The following is a 25,358-nucleotide window of genomic DNA, read 5'->3' as shown; positions in this document are numbered from 1 at the left end:
TACAGCCGATTCTAGAATTTTAATTTTTGCATTCAATGGATGTTTGTTTCCAAAAATAAAACAATTTGCCTCTCAAATGCTGCTCTGGAGGGACCTCAACTGTCTAGAACAGGCTTGCTTGAGCAAAAACATCCTGACCTGATGCTCCTGGCGCTAGCTGATATCAGCCAATTATATATCTAAATCCAACTAGTGTACTGCATTTGACTTATTTTTTTAGAAAGATCAAAACAGGAACTTTCATTTTGCCCAGCAGAAAATTAACTCCAGCCAAAGGACAAATGAAAGTAGCAATCTAACACTCAGAATGCCTCAAGCTGAAGGTTATTCTTAAATCTATTCTTCAGCTGCTATGGGGATGGAAATACATAATTAATCTGTATTTGGGAAATTTATTTCTATTTTGAGACAACAACTAGCAGTGTGGAACTAAATGCAGTACATAAAGGAAAGAACAAGCATTCAGTACATTTAGGAACCAAAATTCATGACTGGATGTAAATCATGACATTGCAGGTTTTTTGCCTGCAGACCCATAACAAAGCAAGGAGTTAATCGAGATATAAATCAAAGGCATACAGATGGGGACAAATTACAGTGCACATTACATATTGATTTCATTGGAAGATGATGCAGGAAATGGCAGAAGAATGCTTTTCTTCATGGTGGCTTCAAACCACTATTAATTCAGCCCATGTAGTTGTACCACCAGTTTATTAACCTTGTGTGTTTAGGAAGAGAAGCAATGGTCAATGTGCATTGCCATGTGCATTCAGTCTTGTCATGGAAAATTTAACTTTATTTCCAGAATCACAATCATCACATTTTTCTCATTGCATTAGGAATACATTGTCAACCTCAAAAGGCATCAGATGTATGCAATATAAGTTGCATCCCAATGTTCTTAAAATGTGTGGAAGACCCCCAACTTTGCTAAAAATCAGAACTTTGGGGGAGGGGGGATACATAAAGGCATTAAGACACTTTCTCAAAGTTACCAGTGCAGCTTTCTACATTAGGTGCATAATTTGTGTCCATTAGCGGAGTTCAGCAAGCAATGAGTAGCACAATTTTTTCAGCAAAGCAGCAATGACATTGCTGCACCAAGACATCAGTCCATCACAGGTATATCAATGGTAACAAGCTGTGTTCACAAAGACAGGCATATAACAGATTATAGTACTGTAAAAGCTTGATGTTTTGCAACAGGTACTCCTGGTCGGGTTCAGTTTTATTTACAAAACAGATGATTTCCCAAATACCAAATAACACTGTCTGTCCCTGTTGAGCTCAAACAGGTCACCAAAGAAAATAGTTGTCAGAAATAACGATGGTCCTTTCTGATAGACATGCTAAGCATCTATACGAACTTCCTAGCTAAACCACATCCTCCCAGCATGTAGCACACAAAACAATTCCAAAGCTGATATCATGTACCCATTATCCCTATTTGAAGAAGTATACCATCACCCCTCAAGCACCAAGTTATGCATTTGGCAATTTTATTCACTTTGCTTGCATCCGTTCAGCAATACATTACAGGAATCCAACAACTTTAAATAATACACCCTTTTACATACTTAGGCAAATAAGGAGAGAAGGCAGCTAGCAATGTGCTGGGATATCATAGCAGCTGCATTCTGATGCTCTTTGTTCACAAAAGGAAATGGAGGTTGACTGCGTTGCTTTTTTTTAAACGAAGCCGAGCTTTTGAAGACTGATGCCTGTAATGCAAGAGCTATTCAGTAATATTTTACTTGAAATTTCATAAACTCCTGTATCTCATCATCCACATAAAATGCAAATCAGGAGACGGTTGATACGAAGAATGATGCCACATAGCAAGCTGTCCTAGTTCCAAACACAATTCTCCAACCCCCTAGGCTACTCTTTGTACCAGGTGCTCAGTGCCAATCTCCTTGACACGGCTGGCATCCATTACACCTTCTGTTACTGGAAGTCACGGCAAGAGGCTGTAGTACTGAAGTGTAAAGAAAGGCAGCAACGTTAATGGCATTCAAGTTGGCACACATGCCAAGTAGAAGAGGTCATCCATTTACACTCTGTGATCAGTCCGAGCTGAGTACCATCAAGCTTTCACATCCATAAATGAATTACGATAGGGCTGGTATCCTCCCCAACCTCGCATCACCTGTAATGCATAGCACACATATTTAATATTTAGTTTAGTTTAGTTTAATGCGATTTATATGCCGCCCTATCTCCAATGGACTCAGGGCGGTTCACAACAATAAAATGCACAATATCACCCTCAGACTTTCAACAATAGCATCTTTTCAAAGAATGGACATTTTCCACAGCTTATTATTATGACTGAGAATAATGACCTGGCAGTTCTCCCGCAGCGCACTGAGAAGAGACGTGTCAGGTAAGCCCAACGTCCTTTTTCATTATAATTAAAGAGTACAGGTAATCCTCAACTTACAGCAGTTCATTTAGTGACTGTTCAAAGTTACAACAGCACTGAAAAAAATGACCATTTTTCACACTTATGATCTTTGCAGCATCCCCATGGTCAATGTGATTTACATTTGGATGATTGACAACTGACTCACATTTATGATGACTGCAGTGTCCCAGACTCATGTGATTCCCTTTTGCGACCTTCCAACAAGCAAAGTCAAGCAATGGGGAAATGGATTCACTTAACAACCATGTTACTAATTGAAGAACTCTGGTGATTCACTTAACAACTATAGGAAGAAAAGTCGTAAAATGGAGCAAACTCACTTAACAAACATCTCACTTAACAACATAAATTTTGGGCTTAATTGTGGTCGTAAATTGAGGACTACCTGTGTTGCTTCCCAAACAAAGCTGCTTGAATGGAAATCCACCAGTAAAGTTTTAATGGGAAGGAGATGGGTGCTCCCCCTGCTGTGCCAATACTGCATTGTTTTGGAAGCCACTTCAGAAAGCAAAAATGGAGACAACATTCTTTGTGAAAATCATCTATGAAACAGAAAGGAGAAAAACCAGCTCCCATGCACTGGCTGTATGAAACAGCTAGGCTTAAGCATGTTTATGCTTCTGTGAGCAATTCACTTCCTCTTTTATGCAGCCATTAAAATGGACAGCCAAGGATCATTTCTTACATTTGTCATTTCAACACTGTTAACAAATACAGCAGAAATATTGGTTACACATACAGTAATATAAAAATAACTCCTTATACATCACTTAATTTTCTAGCATATAAATATTCTATTTGTGATAGTCTTCGGTCAAATGTCCTAATATTTGGCTTTTTTAACTATGCTGACATCTTTCTGTAATCTCTGTAATCAAGCAAGATCTGTCATTTCAACTTTCTAATGTTGTTTGTCAGACTTAGCTCTTCATCCTTCCCTCATTCAGACAACAACAAAAAACATATTTTTCTTGAGAGTACCCTCCCTATTTTGTCTGTAAAAGGCTGGATCTTGAAAAACACAAGGGTACTTTTGGGTAGAAAGCTTTGTGATGTACGCCAAAATTGCTGCATTACATTATAATGAACCATTTATCCCAGAGATGCACACTGCTGTTAGCTTAGCTCTTTTTTATGGGGAAAAATAAGTGTAACAAGAAAAATAAAATGTATACAAAAGGGCTCCAGCTAACTAAATGATGTTCTTAGAGGCAGTATATCTGAACCATGCAGCTCAAGAAAAAAAACATAGCCTACAGGTAACTACAGGTAGTATTCAACTTACAACCACAATTGGGACCAGAACTTGTGGTCATTGAGATCTAAAGTTGCTTTCTTGCTGGAAATTCATAAAAAGGATAGTAGTTGTGACCGCAGGATGCTGCAACTGTAAATGCAAGGTGGATGTCAAGTGCCCAAATTGTGATCAAATGACCATGACGGTAGTGCGATGCTCATATGTACAAATACAGGTCATTTTCTGAAGCGATCATAACTTTGAATATCATTTAACAAATGGTCTTAAATTAAGGACTGCCTGTATGAACGTATGAAATTATTTTATTTTCTCTCTTTTCTGAATAGATAAAAATATTCAGAACTCACTGCTCACATCTATAGGACAATTCATGGTGTCTTGACACAACGATATTCAGGGATTATGTTTTGAGAACATGTGAGTGTGCTTGCAAAATGACTTAAGGAGGGATCTGTCTATTCAAAAAATGTGCGTCAAAGCAATGTAATAATTGGCAAATCACCAGAATATTGTCACTCCTAGCCTTCAATACCCACTTGATACACCCACTTTTTGGAAGAGTACCCTTCACAACAAAGGATTAGACTATAATTCTCACCATTTTGTTCTCTAAGTAAGTAAATGGGGCTATGTGGGCTATTATTAAAAAGAATAATAGTAAATTATTTTTAAGTAAGACATTTTCTCTTTTAATGATTTTTAAGTGTAACAGGTCAAGCAGTGCATGGTGAGTTAAAAAATGAGGTGCTTCTGATTATACTGCACTTCTAGGTACCGTATTCAGTCAAACTGAATCACAGATAATTTGAAAATATGATGGGCAACTGCTTCCTTCCCTCTAAGTGATAGTTTCATAGGCAAATCACATCTGAACGTGCAACTGTCCATAAATATCCTGAAACATGGCTCTGCAATAGGTATGTAATGTGTAAAATATACCCCACGTAAGCTTACTTTAGCGTCCTCTGGCTCCACTAGAAGTTCTTGTTCAGCCTCATGTAGCTCCTCCGCAGGATCATAACTGTACATTGGCAACAGGTGGTGGCGTAGTCGATCATATCTAGGAGGCAGATTTGTCAGAGTATAACCTAAAATTGTCCTCAAGCAATTAAAAGCTGCTACAATTTTTTTCTCATGACCCTGGCACTGGCTCAGGCAAGACAGAGCTACATCATAAAGCAATGTCAGGGATGAACAACAATCATAATTTCAGTAGAATAAACATTTTGAAATTTTAAGTAATTTAGTGTTCAAATGTGCTAGATCAATGTTTCTATTAGTCTCATGCATTAATAATTAATTCCAAGTAACTACGAACCAAATTTAAAATTAAAAAAAAGCTAAAATCAGTGATAGTACCATGTAAAACTGGAAGGAAAAGCAGTAAGCAATCTCCTTCACCTTCTAATAAATTAATTTTTGTAGCTAGCCCATGGCTGCTATTCAATGCAACTTAGGCAGACCTTGCTTAATGAATATTCTATTTAGCGATCATTTGAAATTACAGTAGTGCTGACAAAGCAACTTTACTTTATGGAGATGGTAGCATCCTTGTGGTCAACTATTTACAACTATTGCAGTGTGCCAGTGATGTGATCACTACTTGTGCACTTCACAGCTAGCTTCCAACTAATAGACTCAATGGAGAAGCCAGCAGTATAATTGAAAGTTGTGGTCTTGTGATGTTTCACTTAACAATCATGTCACTTAGCACCAGAGTTCCTGATCCCATTTGTGGTCATTAAGCCAGGATTACGTGATTTTCCAAAATTTCAAATCTTCCCAGAAAGCTGAACTCCCCATTTCCCACCATAACTCAATACATAAGATTGGATGCTACCTAGTATGCTTAAAACAGGTATCATTATTCACTATATCAAAAAACAATACTCTCCAAAGTGATAATTTATAAGTATCTAAAATGGATCCTACAATACAACAGATATTGAAAGAATATTATTTTTAATACAAGATTTAAAAAAGAGTTACTATATCAAAATGCATCTTATTAATTTTAACTGTAATTCCAGAAGCCATTTTCCAGGACCATTTAATGAAAGAAAAAAGTGGAACATGTCATAATTCAACCAACATACGAAGAGCAATGTGCATTATTCTACTTTACATTATTTAGTGAATTGATCTGTCTCTTTTTACAGTAGAATAAGTATGCAATTGACTGCAGTATTAAAAAAAAGAGTCCCTTCTAGCAAGAAGATCTAAAAAGACAAAAAGCCCCAATCTCCTACTAGAATTTCTTACCTCCTTTTTTTCTGGATATACAACATCTACAATGACAAAGAGGAAGGAGAAACAATGATGAGAGGAATGTGAATATACGTCAGACATTATTTCTTCTAATTGGGAATAAAAATAAAACAAAAAAGAAAAAGAATACAAGGAATGTGAACATCAGAGTCAGCATTTGTGTCATTACTGCAATTCTCACAAGCCACATAATGGTAACATGTGGAACACCCAATTCATTTGACAGTGTCAAATGATAAAGATACTGAAAGATGGTAGATAAAATCTCACCAAAGTCCAGAGACCAATCTGGTACCTTCCAGGAATATCAGATCACAGCTACTTTACTTTCCACAACTAGTCTAGCCTTTGCTAATGACCAAGGACAATGAGAGCTGTAAGATACCACAGTAGGGATAACTGTATCTTTTCAGTAGAACAGTCCTATTTTGGCATCCCCTTTATGAAAGCTGTGACCCTTTAAGAAGCTACTTTCAGTTGCTGAGTATCTTGAGGTAATTGCAAGTTGCAGGGGCAACTTGCTCCTTGGTTTTATGCAATAAAATGTTTGTTTGAGCTGTGGCTTTCAGATACACTGAACATAAAAGTCAAAAGCAGAGCAGCTTTCATATAATCTACTTACATACCTACACCAAGCTACAAAATTTGTTTTAGGCATACAACTAAACAAAAACATTCAGGTTTTTTCAAACTTGATAATTTAAGGTTTTCTTAGTGTGTCCAAGAACTCCAGACTATGCATCGTTGAAGGCTATTGGAATGGTAAAGAAGAAACATTTTTGCTCAGCCTGAAGGGGAAAATATAATACTTATAGATAAGGAAAGCCAAATTATTTTTATTTGTGTAATCTATTACTGACTAATGATAGCAAACTTCAGTCTATCAAACAAGAATATCATCCTATTGCATTCCTACATCCAATAAAGTATTACTACTTTGACAAAAACAAGGCACAAACAGCAACAAACCAGCTGTACTCCCAGATATCCCATGTGCTAGGATATAGTCCCAACACACCTGGAAAGAACAATATTAGAGAATATTTTGTTAATCTGTATAGGATTCAGTCTGTAGATGATCTGAAAATGCTATTGGTGAAAAGCAGAAACATTTGTCGAGCTAAGTAAAGGACAACGGTTTCCCCCAAAAACCTTGATGCAGAGGGTGACTGCATAACATACACAAGTGACACAGACAGAACTCTCACATTACTTTTAAAAGGCTTAATTATATATTTTTGTGACTTAGATCACTGGGATTTCCTGAGATGCAGTGTTCACAAGTGAGTATTTTTAAAATAATGGTGCTCACTAACTGAAAAGACTGCAACTGTTGCAACAGAAACTGTTGACTAAGAACTGATATTTTTTTTTCCCAAAGAAAAACTTTCCAGCATATTCCATTGTTGACATAAAAACTAGAGCAGCCTTTCTCTACCTCAGCAACTTTAAGATGTGTAATTTTCAACTCCCAGAATTCCCCACCCAGCATGCTGGTCTAGAAACCAAGTGCTTCTGTCTTGAGTCCACTCACCACTGCCATGACGATTCCAACAATGGTGATAAGGAAAAACGGCACTAGAATATAACCCACCAGGGAGTCATTGGTTGGCCCAGCAGAAGTGGGCATGGTGGTGTTATTCATGGCATAGAAAACTTGCTTGACAGGATCGGAGAAGCAGCTCCTGTCATCATTGGAAAGTCCACCTCACAACGATAAAAAAAAAAGTTTAGGATTAAAACACATTCTTAATGTTGCCATAAGCCACATTCTCCTCCTCCTCCTCCTCCTCCTCCTCCCAAACCCACTGCCATTCAAACAACTGCACATAAGACAGTCACAAGCATATCACATGCTACTCCTCACACTAGAATCAATGAATGAAATCCTTTAAAATATTTAGCCCTGAGACATGAATTACAGCTACATGAAACTGAGAAAGGGGGTGAATGGGAAAGAAAAATAAGCCATTTCAAGACAAAAGGAGAGTGACAAGACAGAAAGTTAGAGTAATGGAAATAATGCTGGCATCTTGGTCTAAGCTAGTATAGCTGATCTCTAATATCTCGCTTTCTAAATATTTCCCATAATAGAGAAAAGCAAAACTGTGCAACCCCACCCAACCCCCAGCACAGTCTATTAGTAATATTTAATATAATAGCAAAATCTGTTCCATGCTAGGCTTGCCTACAAAATCAAGTACAAAAACTTGTTTTGGTCTAAGGTTAATAAACCTGTGGCCCTCCAGATGTTGATGATAGACTTCTCAACAGACGGCCAATGGAACAATACTGGAGAATACTGGAGAAAATATCCCAGAGACAATCCCCATTATCTACACTGGCAGTGTTTCCCAAACTTGACCCTTTGAAGATGTATGGACTTCAACTCCCAGAATTCCTCAACCAGGCATACTGGCTGGGGAATTCTGGGAGTTGAAGTCCATGCATCTTAAAATAGCCAAGTTTGGGAAACACTGATCTACAGGTACAGATTTGTTTGGTAATCAGGTCCAACAATGCTGAATTAGTCTATGGTTCATATCTTCATATTTCACAAGTATCTTCATATCAAGATACTTGTAAACAAAGAAATAATCTTATAAGAATATTGGATAACATTTTTTTTCAAATTCTGAACTGGGAGTACAGGTTTTCATTGTAAATGGAACTGAATACCATTTGTAAATGCAACTGAGATACAGGATACAGATATAATCTAAATTTATATTACTATGAGATGTAAGAAGCCAGACTGGACAAGTTCCTTATGGTCCCTTGCAATGATATGTGGGAATGACCTTGAGGGAAGAGGAGAAGAGATGCAGCCTAGGAAACTATCACATAAAAGAGAGAGGAGCCTGCAAATGGACAAAGAAATTTAAGAAGGAGCCGTCCTAACACACTGTTAAAGGTTACAGCAGGAGAGTTATGGCTTCTGTTCAGACTTGCAAGATTCTGTTAATGTAGTCTGACAATTAACATAGTACTGGCTCATCTGGTCATGTTTTCGGTCTGGTTACTTGGGAGGGCTGATACCAATCTTGCAAGTCTCAAAATACAAATCTCTCCTAGTCATCAACTTGTTATAGTCTAATACATTAGGGTGGATCCTTCGTAAATGTCTTTCTTTGCTTATTAAGCATTTAAGGTCCTTCAAATCTCAGATGGGAGGCCAATCCAAAGAACTGGGGCAGCTACAGAGGAAAGAGATGGTCTCACAAATCTGACACTGTGTCATATAGAGCTTTAAAGATGATAACCAGCATCTATAACCACACCTAGAAAACAACTAGGGCAGTGATAGCTAACCTTTTTGCTGTCACGTGCCAAAAGTGGGGATCATGCGGGGGGGGGGGGGTCACGCATGCATGTGCCCATACCCATAATTCAATGTGCCCCACCCCCGCACATGCACGCATGACCCCTCCCCGCGCTACCCCATTTTTGGTATGTGATGGCCCGGTGGGCCCCGTAGGCCTGTTTTCTGCCCTCCCCAAGCTCCAGAGGCTTTCTTGGAGCCTGGGGAGGGCAAAAACGGCCTTCCCTCCCCCACCCAGGAGGCCCTCCAGAGGTCAGAAACAGCCCATTTCCCAACTTCAGGTGGGCCCGGAAGGCCCAAAAATTAACTGGCTGGCACACATATGCGCACTGGAGCTGAGTAGGGCAACGCTCGCGTGCCCACAGATGCAGCTCCATGTGCCACCTGTGGCACCTGTGCCATAGGCTCGCCATCACGGAACTAGGGCCTAGGGCAACTGATGCAACAGTAATGTAACTTGATGAATCATGGAGCACCCAGAATTAATATGCCACAGTAGTCTCAGCCAATTGCAGCTTCTGGATGTTCTTCAAGGTGCAGTAATCTAATCAGGAAGTGATTAAGGCATGACTGTGAGCAAGGCCTCCCAGGCCAGAAATGGCACACCAGCAAAGGGCCTATGGCTGCCACCTGCTCTCCCAACAGGAGCTTCAAATATAGGACGACCACCAAATTGCATACCAGTTCTGTCCAGGGGAGTCTTACCCCATTCAGAGTCAAAGATGTCAGCTCTCTTGACCCCAGGAAGCCAAGACCCCACAACCACTCCATCTTGCTAAGGCTGAGCTGCAGCCTGTTTCTCTCCATCTAGGCCCTTATAGCCTCCAGGCTCTGAGAAGGAAGTTAAACAGCTTCACTTGCTCAGCATGGGTAGATATGCATAATTTGGTATTGTCAGCACACTGATAATACTGAACTCCAGATAAGGCTGAATTTACCTTGAGCTAACAATGTGAAGAACTACAGAAACAAATGAACTCAATGCCTACGAGACATTGTTTTACAGCTATAATTCAATACTGGAGAATCATTTACATATTTAAAAAAGAAGCTGGGAATTAAATGGAAGGATGCCATCTATGATAAACACTTGTGGAAGAGAATCAACCTAATGAACAGAAGACATTTCTTTACTTTCTGTGTCAATTCTTAAAAACCCAAACACATAGCAAATGCCACATCCTGAGCGCTTATAGATTTACACATTCCTTCTTATTCTGAAAGCCACAATTCAGATTTGCTGGCAGAGTGGAAATTTGAATTGGGGCCTTTTGTCCCGTTCATAGTTTGCAACCTGGCCCTTCCCAGATTTTCTGTGATCACAAGAAACAAATTTCCAGCAACCACATTCATTGATTAAACAACAGCTAGCAGGGCTCAGCTGCAAACATCCAGAGTATCATTAGATGAAAGCAAAGAGATACATAAGATTCTATCTTTTTACTGCCTTCTAGTTACTGCCTCAACCTTTGCTGTCTGGATGTAGCAGTCCTATTAAATGATAGCTGTATTATACATTTGGCAATCTACCTAGTCAGCAAAAGCCATAGTCAGCCTAATAATTTCTTAGGTAAGGCTACAATTGGCTTGGAGAGTTCCATGGTGCCCCATTAGTTCCATGGCACCCTCGACTTACGACCACAATTGAGCCCAAAATTTCTGTTACTAAATAGGACAGTTAAGTGAGTATTGCCCCATTTTATGAACTTTCTTACCACCCAGTTGTTAAGTGAATCACTGCAGTTAAGTTAGTAACACAGTTAAATGAGTCTGGCTTTCCCATTGACTTTGCTTGTCAGAAGGTCGCAAAACGGCATCACATGATCCCGGGACAATGTAAGAGTCATAAATACATGCCAATTGCCAAGATCATCTGACCATAGGGATGCTGCAACGGTTGTGTGAAAAATGGTCACAGGTCATTTTTTTCACAGCTGTTGTAACATTGAACAATTACTAAACAAGTGGTTGTAAGTCGAGGACTACCTGTACAGTAGACTCATGGTCATTACTTATGCATTAACTATAACTTCCATAATAATGTATTTCATGTATACATTCATGTACATTATGTAATGCCTAATGTATTTCATATAAATATGCAGAGAACTACTTTAATCCAGTGATTAAGGCACCAGGCTAGAAACAGGAGACTGTGAGTTCTATTCCCATCTTAGGCATGAAAGCTGGCTGGGTGATCTTGGGCCAATCATTTCACAGGACTGTTGTTGTGGGGAAAACAGGAGGGGGGAAAGAGTATCAGATAAATTCACAGGCTTGAGTTATTTATAAAATAATAAAGGCGGAATAATATGTATATAAAACCCTGCATGGGATGTAGCATTAACAGATAGATGAGGTGGCAGACATTGGCAAATCCTACCAGTGGCTGGACTAAAAAACAGCACAAAGGCATAGCAGCACAAGAACAAGCAGTAAGCACCAGTTCCATAGGAGCAAGAGTCTACCACAGTAGACAGAATCCGAGCTGCATGCTGTGCAGAGGCCTCAGAGACAATCCAATACATAGTGGCAGGGTGTAAGATGCAGACAGGAACAGTATGCACTGAGCGGCACAACCAAGAAGCTGGCATTGTGTACAGAAACATCTGCAGTGTATAGGCTAGACTCTCCTAAGTCCAGATGGAAGATTCTACAAAAGGTTGTGGAAAATAACAGGGCTAAGGTCATGTGGGACTTCCAGATCCAGACCGACAAGATGATACTGATCAATCAACAGACATCACGGTAATAGACAAGGAGCAGAAGGTATAAGATGATGATAGATGTAGTGATGGCAAGTAAAAGCAACATTAGGAAGGTGTATGAGAAGCTAGAGAAGTACCAGAGCCTGAAAGCCGGATTAGAGAGAATGTAGAAATTAAAGACCAAAGTGGCCCCAGCAGTGGTCCCAGCATCAGGGCTGTGACTCCGAAGCACCAACAAATCCTATGAACACCATTGAAGTGCTCTGTCCAGAAGAGCTACAAACAGCTAAAATACTGTGCAGAACTCACAAACTCCCAGGCCTCTGTAAAAGTCAACAGATTTGGGTTTTGGAAGATTTTGCACATATAGCTGCAGCTTGGTTACTGAATACAGCAATACATTATGATCAGTAGTGGGTTTAACTTAACTTCGCTACCAGTTCAAAACTGTGAGTGTGCACAGAGCGTTCGTGATGACGTCCAGGTGGATGGGCAGAGCCTCCCACCGCCACCACCACCAGTTCGCCCAAACTGGGGCGAACTGGTAGAAACCCACCACTGATTATGATGAAAATAAAGCATATATGAAAATAGATAGCTTATGGTGTGGTATTGATGAGGGTTAAGTAAGCAAGGTCGTGCGATGTTATGTTGGTTGTTTAACATATTTATGATGAATATATAAACAATACATGTGTTCACACAAATATATGTTTTTTATGGTTTCCCATACAGTATGGTTAGATCAGAACACAATGATCTCCAGTGAATGTTACTATATGATGCCATGAGGAGTGAAGAAAATTTTAAGACGGATGCTGACTGATAGATGGTATATGCTAAGTACAAACAATTGTTAATTTTGAAAGAAGTAAAACTAGAGGAGGACATGAAAACGCTTCATCAAATGGACATCAGCTTTGGGAAATTCAGTGAATGTTCAATATGTAAAATGTATGTTGAGGTGTTTTGGATATACAGAAAGAATGAACAACTGAGATAATAGGAGGAGAAAATTGAGAAAGTCATTTTTGGGTGGATTTGATGAGATCTTGAAAAAGAGGAAGGTGAGAAGTTTAGAGAACAAAGATAAATATATGAAACAGTACATAGACATTGTGGAGGCAAGAACAGGATAGAAAGTTTCCAAAAGGCATAATGCATGGCATTGGCATTAACAGACTTTTAACTATTTCACCTTCTCCTCACCTCAAATAACATAGTTTACCCAGAAAGAAAAGTTAAATAAACAAAACCAGTGTTTCGTTTTAACAGTCAAAAAATTCCTTTGACAATATTGATTTACTTGCCCCATCTACCCTTTACATTTACATAACCCTTTCAGATGTGATTATTTATTAAGAACCGGAGCCTATATTATACCCTATGATTCCACACGTTCCTCTGGTTTCTATTAAGTAAAATAAGAAAACCTAAAACCTTATGAAAGGAAATCATAAAATTATGCCAATGCAGATTATTTTTTAAAAAGTATGTATAATCAGAATTATGAAAATCAGAAAGAAGGCTACCTTATTTGCAATTATGTAGCCAAAAGGCTCCCAAAGAACTTTTTTTTAAAAAAAAAAAATCTAAGTTAACCACAGTGCTCAAGTTGGCTTAGAAAAGCCACAGAGCAGTGTTTCTCAGCCTTGGCAACTTTTAAGACGTGTGGACTTCAATTCCCAGAATTCCCCAGCCAGCATTCCCCAGGAATTCTGAGAGTTGAAGTCCACACCTTTTAAAGTTGCCAAGGCAGAGAACTCCACCAGATCCCGACAAACAGAAGCATCCTCCAGTGATCCAAAAGGCTTTCAAGGAGACGACAGATAATTGGGGGGAAAGGCCTATGTAATTCAGCAGAGTAAACACAACTCAAGCCCATAACCATCCAAACCACAGAGCAGCGTCCTCTGGCAAACTTAAGAATTCAGGGCCGGCCCGTTTTATTCACCTAATCTCCAAGCCTTTAATCTCTCTCCTCCTCCTGTTTCCAGCAACGGCAGCGCTTACCTCTTCGGCATTCCCAGGTTTACAACACCATCTCCGTATATAAAAGCACCTCCGCAACGCTCATCTTCTTCCCGGAAGTCTCGCCTTCGAACTGGGTGGGTGGAGAGAACACACGAGAAAAATCAATGCGTCTCCACCTCCCAGCCATTTCCCTCCTTCACTTCTCCATTTGCTTGCAGTGGGGCGGACCCAGCTCTTTACCTCCCTTCCTCATTTCCTGACCCCCTGCTCAGACCTTCCTACTCCTGGGTTACAGCTACTCCCATAGGTTATACCGAGTGCCAGTCATTTCCCTCTGTAACTGGAACAGTGTCCCTCTTCCGCTTTTCCAGCAGGCTTATTCACTCAGTCGAAGGTATCGTACTGAGTGCCTTCGCTGTGTTTAATTATCAATATTTTCCAATTTATTTTCTCCTTTTGGTGTGGGCTACGTGGTCTATTGTATTCTGGCTGTGAGTGAGTTTGCCGGGGCTCCGGCAGCTACTCACCTTTTTTTGTGTTTTTATTTCCAAGTGGGGGGGTGGGGGGAATGCTTCGAGCGTGTTCTCCCCTGCAGCCTCAAGCCGCGGGAGCAAAGCTGGTTCACTGGCGTGCAGGTTGAGCCTCCTTCTCCCTCGTAGTCCTCACTGTGGTTTTTTTGTTTTGTTTTGGTTTGGTTTTTTGCCTTTTTGAAGCGGCTTTGGAGTCCCTGCCGGCTGGCATACTCTCGGTGCTTGGAGGACGCTTCGTGGCAGTTTCTAAAAGCCCCTTGACTGTTTGCTGGCTTAAAGAGATATCGCCCCTTTTTTTGCCTGTTTGGAGTTCGTTGGGGCGTTGGTGCTTTGGAGCCTGCTGGCTGCTGCTGCTGCCTGCTTGATTGGCGTGAGGGGATCGTTCTCACGTCCACCATTTTGCCGCCCGCCATTTTTTTTGGCAATTTGGGCGCGCTTTTCTTCTACCCCCTGGGCTTTGGTTCTCAAGGGCGGTAGCGAAGCGTTTTGGCTTTGGACGCTGTCCATACTATCCTGCCTCCTGAACTCTTGATGTCTGCCTGCCATTAAGGGAAGTACTATACTTTATTCTGGTTGTCCTTGCAGGGGTGGCGTAAAAAAAAAAACAGGGAAAAAAAGTCTCTGTAATAGGATTCATTGATTGGTCTAGCCTTTCATCTTCATACCTCATTATGGAGGACATTGAACTATCTTCTGATTTAGAACTGGAGCCTTCCCCAACTAGAGGTCCTTCTCCAAAAACAACTAGGGGAAGAAAGGCTAAGGGGGGCCTTTTATCAGGTTCGCCTGATCCGCCAGTTGCGGCCCTTTCTGGACCGGGACGCCTTGGGCACGGTCACTCATGCCCTTGTCACCTCCTGGCTGGACTATTGTAATGCTCTCTACATGGGGCTCCCCTTGAAGAGCACTTGGAGGCTCCAGCTGGTCCAGAATGCGGCCGCGCGGGTGGTTATGGGCGCACCTCGTTGTGCCCGCGTGACACCCCTCCTGCACGAGCTGCACTGGCTCCCAGTGGTCTTCCGGGTGCGATTCAAGGTGTTGGTTACCACCTTTAAAGCGCTCCATGGCACAGGACCCGGTTACCTTCGAGACCGTCTTCTGCCACCAATAGCCTCCCACCGACCAGTCCGTTCCCACAGAGAGGGTCTCCTCAGGGTGCCATCAGCCAAGTTATGTCGGCTGGCGACACCCAGGGGGAGGGCCTTCTCTGTGGGAGCCCCAACCCTGTGGAATGAACTGCCCCTGGAAATACGTAAAATCTCCAACCTCCGGGTGTTCCGCTGCGCACTGAAGACCCTGTTGTTCCGCCAGGCAGGGCTGTCAATATAATAATTTTGAATTGGGGTATTTTAATTTTTGGGGTTTTAAATCGGCCAAATCTATTTAATTATTTTAATTTTTAATTATTGTTGTGTCTTGTGTTTTTAAATTGGCTGTACACCGCTCTGAGTCCTTCGGGAGAAGGGCGGTATAGAAATAAAATTATTATTATTATTATTATTATTATTATTATTATTAAGGCTTCTAAGGCCACCAAAACTCTGCCTGCAGTAGATAAGGAGGCCCAAAGAAGGCATAATGCCTTAGAAAAGCAATTTAATAAGGCACAACGCCAAGTGCAACAGTCCTCCTGCCCCTTAGAGCCTGTAGTGACTATTGTCCAGCCCTCAGCTAGTACCATTGTTTCCTCTCAGGAGATTGACCAGCCTGCCTGTTCCCAGTGTGCCATGGAGCCTGAATTACAGGCACAAGCCTTGCATACTGTTTCCACTGATTTGGCTCCTCCAAGACCTGTCTCTGCAGAAGTCACGAGCCAGTCTTTTCAGCTGCCCCATATTGTGCCTGAGGCCACTTTTCCCACCACTGCTGCTGGGTTTCTGTCAGGGGAGCGTCAGTTACAGTCCAGTTCTGGATTTCCAGCCCCTGATATCACAAACTCTAACTCGCATTTTCCAGGCAGGTTTGCAACAAACTGCCTGTTTATTGCCTCAAGAAGGGGTAGCTGCAGCTCCTTGCCAATTGCCTCCACCTGTAATGCAATCTTCTGTCTCCTCTTATGGACATTTGCCTGAGCAGGTCCGGGAGGAGGAATATTTAGAGGACTTTGACCTTTCAGAAGATGAGGAAGCTGTTTCAGAGAAGCCAGCATTTCCAGGTTTGTTTGTTTGTTTGTTTGTTTTATTCAATTTGTATACCGCCCTTCTCCTAGTGGACTGAGGGCGGTGCACAGCCAGAACTAAAACACATACCAATACAAAATTTAAAATTATTAAAAGAATTACATATTTAAAACAATTCGAATTAAAACCCATTGACAGATTAAAGAGCTAAAAAACTAAAAAGGGGGGGGGGGTTCACGCCAGCCCTGCTTGATGGAAAAGAAAAGTTTTCAGGGCACGGCGAAAAACCTGGAGATCCAATATCCTTCTTATCTCCGAAGCAAATCGTTCCAGAGGGCTGGAGCTGCCACAGAGAAGAAGGCCCTCCCCCTGGGGGTCGCCAGCCGACATTGCCTGGCTGACGGCACCCTGAGGAGTCCCTCTCTGTGGGAGCGTACTGGTCGGTGGGAGGCTATCGGCGGCAGAAGGCGGTCCCGCAAATACCGAGGTACTATGCCATGGAGTACTTTAAAGGTGGTAACCAACACCTTGAAGCGCACCCGGAAGACCACTGGAAGCCAATGCAGCTCACGCAGGAGAGGTGTCACATGGGAGCGCCCCCTCGCTCCCGTAATCCCCTGCGCGGCCGCATTCTGCACCAGTTGGAGCCTCCGGGTATTCCTCAAGGGGAGCCCCATGTAGAGAGCATTGCAGTAATCCAGGAGGGAAGTGACAAGTGCAACTGGCGAATCAGGCGGACCTGATAAAAAACCCCCCTGGCCACGGCAGTCATATGCTCTTCTAAAGACAGCAGTGCATCCAGGAGGACGCCCAAGTTGCGAGCCCTATCCGTGGGGGCCAATAACGCCCCCAATAGCCAGCGATGGCACCAGCTGGCTATATCGGAACGCCGGAAGCCACAGCCACTCGGTCTTGGAAGGGTTGAGTCGAAGCCTGTTACTCCCCATCCAGATCCGCACGGCCTCCAGGCACCAGGACATCACTTCAAGGGCAGCGTTGGGATGGCCTGGGGTGGAGATGTACAGCTGCGTATCATCAGCGTACTGATGGAACTCCACCCCAAAGCCACGGATGATCTCACCCAACAGCTTCACATAAATGTTGAACAGAAGGGGCGAGAGGACCGACCCCTTAGGCACCCCACAAACAAGGCGCCTCGGGGTCGACCTCTGCCCCCCTGCCAACACCGACTGCAATCGGTCGGAGAGATAGGAGGAGAACCACCGCAGAACGGTGCCCCCCACTCCCAACCCCTCCAACCGGCGCAACAGGATACCATGGTCGATGGTATCAAAAGCCGCTGAGAGATCTAACAGGACCAGGATAGAGGAACAACCCCTATCCCGAGCCCTCCAGAGATCATTATTTAAGCCTTCATTGTTCAAATCATTGTTGCACAAGGCCAAAATGGCCACTAACACGGACAGGGGGGTAGACCAACCTTCTACTTCTCACACTCCTCTGGAAATTTATTCCCTATACCTAAACCAGACTATGACTTTGTCCCTTGTCCAGACCTTTCTTCACAGGTCATACAAAAGCCATGGGAACACCCTGCTTCGTTATCAGGTCCCAATTCCTTTGACAGAAAACTGTATTGTTCAGCACCTGAACTGGATGCCTTGCTTCAATTACCGGATGTGGATGAACCTGTTGCCAGCCTTACATCATCCTCGGTCCTGGTTGGAGAGGTAGGAGACGGTCTCAAGATGGAGGACAAAAAGGCTGAAATGGGTTTCCGCAAGACACACCAGGCGGCTGCCTGGGCCATTCGAGCAGCTACTTCTGCCTTATTTTTCAATAGGGCGTCACTCGTCTGGCTTCGCCAGCTTCGGGATAGGTTGCCTCCAGAAGAAGCGCGTTTGCATCAGGATGTATCCAAGATTATCGCAGCAGCTGAGTATGCGGCGTACGCTTCCTTAGATGCAGCGAAATTCGCTTCATGGGCTTTGGCGTCTACGGTGTCGTCTCGTCGGCTTCTCTGGCTATGCCACTGGAGGGCTGACATGAAGTCCAAGTTGAGACTCACAGCTGCGCCCTATAAAGGTTCTTCCCTCTTTGGGGCATCTCTGGACTCTGTATTGGTGGAAGGAAGAGACAAAAAGAAGGTTTTGCCTTCTGCCTTTAGACGCTTGGATCGCAGGTACTCACCTTATTCCAGACAACCATTTCATTCTGACCTGGGCTCCAGTGGTTCCTCTTTTCAACGAGCAACACCCTTCACCTATTCTGCTTCAGACGGTTTTTCCTTTCGTGGCCGTGGCAGGCGTCCAGCCGGTTTCAAGCGTCCTTTCAGGGGTTCCTTCTCCCGTCAATCCCGTGGAGGCAAGTGACTCTCCGGCTCCAGTTCCCATTGGGGGCAAGCTCCAGTCATTCTACCACCAATGGGAACTCACCACATCGGATGCTTGGATTCTTCGCACTGTCACCACTGGTCTCACCTTGGAATTCATCTCTCCTCCACCAAGCCGTTACCTGCAGTGTCCTATGCCGGTTCAGCTGGCCAAACGGCATCTCATAAACCTCGAGATTCAGCATCTTTTACAGATCGAGGCTATAGAGCCGGTCCCGGAAGACCAGGTACGGACCGGGTATTATTCCATCTTGTTTCTTGTTCCAAAGAGTTCAGGGGCCTGGAGGGGTATTCTGAATTTAAAACAACTCAACCTCCACGTGCTGTATCGCCGTTTCAAGATGCACTCTCTCAAGTCTCTTCTCGGCTGCATCCTACAAGGGGATTTCATGCAATCCATAGACCTGAAGGAGGCTTATCTCCATGTGCCCATCCACCCGGCACACAGGCTATTCCTGCGGTTTGCCTTTGCAGGTCGTCATTTTCAATACAAAGCAATGCCCTTCGGCCTCTCGTCAGCACTGCGCACTTTCACAATGATCTTGGCGGAGTTGGAGGCGTCCCTCAGAGAATTGCCGGTTCGCCTAGTTATCTGGACGATATTTTGATCCTTTCATCTACGACCAGTCAGGCAGTCCAGGACAGGCATCTGGTGATCGAGGCCTTGCAGACCCACGGCTTCACACTCAATCTGGACAAGAGTCATCTTTGCCCAACGACCCGCATCTTACAACTGGGGGCAATAATAGATTCGATTCAAGGTCTAGTTTTCCTGTCTCCAGACCGTCAGTTCAGCATTCGAGATCTGGTGACTCAGGTTTTGGCTGAAAGGAAGGTTCCGCTCCTTCTGCTTTCTCAATTGCTCGGCAAGCTCATTTCTTGCATTGCCATTGTGCCGTGGGCATGCCTCCACTTGCGCCAACTACAATGGTTCCTCCTTCCATTTCAAAAGCAAGGCCGCGGAGAGTCCTCAACATGATAGTTTCAGCTCGGGTGCGTCTGTCTCTGCGTTGGTGGCTTTCCCCGGCTCTTCGGAGGGGCTCCCTCTTTTTGGAACCAGAACGGATAACTTTGACCACGGATGCCAGTCTCACCGGTTGGGGGGCCCATCTACAATCTCAGTTGGCGCAGGGCACCTGGACCCCTTTAGAGAAACTTCATCCATTCAACTGGCTGGAGTTGCAAGCAGTGTGTCTGGCATTGGCCCATTTCCACAGGCTAGTGTTCCAAAAGCACTTTCTGATATTGACAGACAACATGGCCACCAAGGCCCATATCAATCGTCAGGGGGGGACCCGCTCCTTCCCATTAATGGCAGAGACAGAGTGGCTAATGTTGTGGGCGGAGAGGCATGTGCTCTCACTGAAGGCGGAACACATTTCTGGGACCAGCAATCTGGAAGCGGACTGGCTCAGTCGGGGTCAATTGGACCAGTCAGAATGGAAGTTACACCCTCGCCTGTTTCAAGCCCTGTCTCTCCGGTTCGGGTCTCCAGTTCTGGACCTGTTTGCCACGCCTCAAAATGCTCAGGTAAAAAGGTTTTTTTCTCGCTTTCCAATGCAGGGCGCAGAAGGTTACGACGCTCTTCGGACTCCTTGGCCTCGGGGGGCTTCTTTACGCCTTTCCCCCGGTCCCGATCATTCCCAATGTGATTCGGAAGCTGATGGCGGAACAGGCTGATCTCATCCTGGTTGCTCATTGGCCTCATCGGGCATGGTTCGCCGATCTGATGTCCCTGTCAATCGCACCTCCATGGCAGATTTCTCCCAACCAGATATCTCTGAGTCAAGGCGCAGTGCGACATCTGGATCCAGAGCGACTCCGGTTGACCGTTTGGCGCTTGAAAGGATCCGCTTGGCCAAGGGTCACCTGTCCAGCGAAGTGATCTCCATCATTCAGGCGGCCAGACGTCCCTCAACTGTGCGTATTTACAATGCTTCTTGGAATGCATTTGCCAGGTGGTGTATTTCAACTCATGTTGACCCAACATCAGCAATGGTTCCCGATGTTCTTCAGTTTCTTCATTCGGGCTTCAGCAAAGGGCTTGCGCCTTCAACGCTTCGACAACAAGTGGCGGCTCTATCTACTGTTCTTCTAGGTGACAACCAACAGCCTTTGTCTCATGACCTCAGGATACGGGCCTTTCTTCAAGGTGTAACTAATTTATGTCCTCCAGTGATACACCATTATCCGACATGGGACCTTACTCTGGTACTTCAAGCATTGACTACATCTCCCTTTGAACCTCTGCATTCTGTCAGCCTGCGCTATCTTATCTTAAAAATTGCCTTCTTGCTGGTGATTACATCAGCCCACAGGGTGTCTGAGATTGCTGCCTTTTCCATTCGACAAGATTTGTGCATCTTTTATCCGGACTGGGTGGTACTCCGTTTGGATCCAGCCTGTCAGGGCATTTATTAATCCCATGTTTGGCTCTGGGACTAATTACCCTGGTTTAGAGGAGATGAATCGTGGCTTATTCCAAGTTGCAATAATCTGAAAAGAAACGCGAAGGAAGGTTTCTAATAAAACTCATTTATTTGTTATAAAGAAAATAAAACACCTCACTAACTAAGAAAAGTAAATTGTTACATTTTGGAAGTAATTTGGGCCAGCTGCCTTTCAGCAACCGGCACCCGTGGCAAGAGAACAAAGGAAAGAGTGTGAGAAGCAAGCAAGTGAAGGAATGTGGGTGGATGGACATGCGTAGTAGCTTACTGATAAGGATTCTTGGCAAGGTACGGAAAGTCTGATAGTCCAGAAATGATGAGCTCAGCTGGTAAATAAAATAACGCAGTGACACAGCCTTTGTACCTAAGATTAACTCACAATTTCATAGAGCTCAGGAGGTTGTCCTGCCAAATTTTTGCCCGGATCCGCATCATCCGTTAGAAGCCACATGACATAATTTGGACGTATGTCGGGCATTAAAGCGCTATATCAGCAGGACTGCTTCCTTTCGGAAAACTGAGGCCTTATTAGTTTCATTCATTCCATCGTCCATGGGACAGAAGGTTTCAGCTGCAACAGTGGGCCGTTGGCTTAAGGCCTGCATTTCTAAAGCATACAAATTGAGAGGTGGTCCAGTTCCTGCCAGGATTTTGCCCCATTCCACACGGAGTGCCGCTACATCTGCTGCCTGGGCTACTCAGGCTTCCATAGATGATGTTTGTAGGGCAGCAACTTGGTCTTCCCTTTCCTCTTTTGTTAGGCATTACTGCTTGGATGCTTATGCTTCGGCTGATGCTGCCTTCAGCCGACGTGTTTTACAATCAGTAATATCCTCCCGAGGCTGGGCGATGGCTGCGGTCCCGCCCTGAGGAGTTGAGCTTGGGTATGTCCCAGGAGTAGGAATGTCTGAGCAGGGGTCAGGAAATTTGACGTTGCTTACCTGAATGTCCTATTTATGACCCCTGCGAAGACATTCCAGCCTGCCCATGATCTTGCCATCTCCGGGCCTTGGGCGGGGCTTTTCTTTGTTCCCTCTGTAGCTGTTCTTCCTTTTATGTGAGGGGGTTGAGGCTGTCTCCGGTACCTTGGTCTGATGGTGGTTCGACTTTGTGAATGACTGCTAGAAAAGCGGAAGAGGGACACTGTTCCAGTTACAGAGGGAAATGATTGGCACTCAGTATAGCCTATGGGAGTAGCTGTAACCCAGGAGTAGGAATGTCTTCGCAGGGGTCATAAATAGGACGTTCAGGTAAGCAACGTCAATTCTCAGCTCCTCCTTTCTCCCCGTTTGGTTGCTGCAAACAAACACATGCACACATGTGCGCGCCCTCCCGGTCCCTGCGCACCTCTCGAGCTTCACGCCCTTTCAAACGCCGGCAGGAAAAGCCGAAAGGCGCATGACTGGGCCCGCCCATTAGAGGGGGAAGAGCAGCCAGCCAATCCGCAAACAAGGTTCTTCCAGGTAACGCGCGATTGGCCATCGGGGCAGCAGAGAGCAATCTCCGCCCGGTGAAAGAGAGTGATGAGGGAAAACAACCGTGTCCTCTTAAGGGGGTGTATATAGAAGTTTGCCTCTCTGCGTTGTACCCGGTTCTCATTTTGATGCTTCTGTCTGCGGGGAAGATGTTCTCTGAACTGCAATGCAAAAAGTTCCGGAAGTGTACTTTGAAACTGGGTTCTGGAAACGGTCGACAAGAAAACAAAATACAAGGTTCCAATATAAAGTGGGTGCGTATCGAACTCTGGCCTGGCTGTGACTCATCGGTGTAAATATTTTGCGGATTTGACAGTTGTGTAACACTGTCCACCGTCCGATGTGATGGTCAGAGGTAATTTATAGAAAATAAATCCTAGGAATTAGCTGAAAAGGGATTGGAAATAAGGCGACCTGTCTTATGATCCCTTTATATAACAGTGACTCAATCTCATATGAGCATTGCCTTCAGTTCTAGCCAATTTTTAAAGGAAAAAGTATCACAGAACTGGGGGAGGGGGCGTACAGAACTCTCAGAAAGTCAAAATACCTCCCCTAGAGGAAGGAATGTTATTTTTTCCAAAAAAATATAGTCCTCAGCATGGAGGCAGTTTTTGTTAAATAAGAGGAAAATATGATACTTTAAGAACCACTGGTATGAATCAATCCCATTTTACCCAATCAAGATTCTCAATGGAGAGTCTCTGCTATGGTAAAGTCAGCTCATTCATAGATAAAGTTCTGATGATCAGGTTGAGGATTATGTATTTATTTATTACTCCCGTGTAACCCCTCTTCTACGTGAGCTGCACTGACTACCAGTGGTCCTCCGCTTCAAGGTGCTGGTACTCCCCTTTAAAGCCCTATGTGGCTTAGGTCCGGGGTATTTGCAGGACCATCTCCTACCCGCCTCTCACCGTCCTGTTCGATCTCACAGGGCTGCCCTCCTCAGGGTACCGTCGGCCAGACAATGTCAGCTGTCGACGTCCAGGGGTAGAGCGTCCTCCGTGGGTGCCCCTGTCCTCTGGAACGAGTTACCCACCGAGCTTCGGACGGCGCCTGATCTCCGCTCCTTCCGTCGGGACTTAAAGACCTGGCTGTTTCAACAAATGGGTTGACCTTGATCCTTGGGTTTTTCTTATTTTGATTGTCGTTGTTTTAACTGGGTTTTAATCATTTTGATCTTTTATTATTGTATGTTTTTAACTTGTGTTTGCGGCCCTGAGTCCTTAGGGAAAAGGGCAGCATATAAATTTTTGGTAAATAAATAAATAAATATATTTAACTCCAACACTCCTTGTTTATGTACTCACATAACTTAGAATGAAATGTTGAAGGATTGAAAAATCTACCTAATAGCTTGAACTTGGTTCTAATAACCACACAATATAAAACAATTACTTTCAGAAAGTTCTGGAGAAGGCAATGTATTATTGCCTAAAACTATTTGTTTTATTTATGAATTATCATCAGCCTATATCAATCCACTACAGGATGAAGGTCTCTTCTAGTCCAATGTGGGTTGACAGGTAAGACATGTTTTGACTTTCTGGTCCAGGGCTGCAAAAGAAGTGGTCCCAAGTCACACAGCTAGTTCTGTACTTTGTGGCTTCCACAGCGTAGGCTAGCAGTGTAATAGGCACTTATCACCAGTAAACCTGGTATGGGTCAGTCCTCTTATGTGGAACAAAGCCAGATTGCCCCTGATATTGCCTATGAACCATGCTAGGCATAAAGGAACAGCAACAGCCAATTCAAACTGGAACAAAAGGATGTGAGCAGGCATGTGAATGTCCCAGTCAGTGCAGAACAGCCATTTGTTAGACTGGAAGCAAATAAAGGATCAGCTTTCCAGCATCTTCATGCGGATACGAGGTCTACAATTCATGGCATGAATTGTATTCTCAAGAGCAATGACTTATATTTTCCTATAAAAGTTAAGGATAAAAGCTGGATATTTAAAAACACCGTAAACAATAAGGACCAGATTTCATGAAGGGAAAGCATGCTAAAACTGATCTGAGTTCTACCATTTGGGAGATGGAGAATTTGAACATAAAACCATTTTGGTTCTCTCTATTTTAGTTTAACTTGCCATGCCCTCAAAACATTCCTTTTCCAGCAGGCTGGCCTGGCCTAACTTCTCTTTTAAATTGCTTTTAAATTTTAAATTTGTCTTATAAATTGGGGTGTTTTAAATTTGTTTTCTGGGCCAAAGTATTTAATATGTTTTAAATGGTTTTGTACTATGTGTATTCTATTTTTTGGCTGTTCACTGCCCTGAGTCCTTCGGGAGTAGGGCGGTATATAAATTTAATAAATGAAATGAATGATAACTTAAATGGAGCTTCTCTTTGGATTTCCTAATTGCTTTCTACGTTTTAATCTTCTACACTCTTTATTGTTTCTTCTTTGAAGTAGGAGCTTAAATCAGTGAGGAAAAATGAGTCTGTGCTAATGTAGTACAGG

At 43.5% G+C, this 25,358-nt stretch overlaps 1 protein-coding gene and 1 long non-coding RNA gene across 6 annotated transcripts; one reads left to right on the top strand and one right to left on the bottom strand.

Annotated features, from left to right (window-relative positions):
- On the bottom strand, positions 1-14,781 carry SMIM29 (small integral membrane protein 29). 5 transcript variants are annotated; one of them, XM_034414633.3, is made up of 6 exons: positions 14,489-14,781; positions 14,001-14,091; positions 7,492-7,664; positions 5,952-5,977; positions 4,644-4,749; positions 1-2,152 (listed from the first exon to the last, which is right to left on the bottom strand). In XM_034414633.3, exons 3-6 carry the CDS (start codon positions 7,600-7,602, stop codon positions 2,090-2,092), a joined length of 306 nt encoding a protein of 101 aa, XP_034270524.1. In that variant the 5' UTR covers positions 7,603-7,664; positions 14,001-14,091; positions 14,489-14,781; the 3' UTR covers positions 1-2,089. The 5 variants fall into 5 exon arrangements, with proteins under 5 accessions (XP_034270524.1, XP_034270525.1, XP_087745670.1 ...); XM_034414634.3 differs by having other exon boundaries at positions 13,942-14,091; positions 14,489-14,758; XM_087889544.1 differs by having other exon boundaries at positions 7,552-7,664; positions 14,489-14,758.
- A 1,780-nt stretch (positions 14,782-16,561) lies between these two features.
- LOC148114576 (uncharacterized) lies at positions 16,562-25,231 on the top strand. Its single transcript, XR_015733053.1, has 2 exons — positions 16,562-16,646; positions 23,827-25,231. It is a non-coding gene; the product is annotated as an uncharacterized LOC148114576 (long non-coding RNA).
- Positions 25,232-25,358: the final 127 nt, after the last annotated feature.

The sequence above is a fragment of the Pantherophis guttatus genome, chromosome 3 (genome assembly GCF_059756535.1).
Source record: "Pantherophis guttatus breed Tessera chromosome 3, ASM5975653v1, whole genome shotgun sequence".
In the NCBI taxonomy this organism is placed as follows: domain Eukaryota; kingdom Metazoa; phylum Chordata; class Lepidosauria; order Squamata; family Colubridae; genus Pantherophis; species Pantherophis guttatus.
This window is presented reverse-complemented; position numbering and strand designations above follow the sequence as displayed.

What these genes read in the sequence shown, in the direction of transcription:
- SMIM29 (XM_034414633.3), bottom strand. Translation starts at nt 7,602, where the DNA reads ATGAATAACACCACCATGCCCACTTCTGCTGGGCCAACCAATGACTCC. An exon ending in TATATCCAGAAAAAAAGGAG is followed by an intron (nt 4,750 to 5,951) that starts GTAAGAAATTCT and finishes TCTGCCTCCTAG; the next exon opens with ATATGATCGACTACGCCACC. An exon ending in TGGAGCCAGAGGACGCTAAA is followed by an intron (nt 2,153 to 4,643) that starts GTAAGCTTACGT and finishes TATGCATTACAG; the next exon opens with GTGATGCGAGGTTGGGGAGG.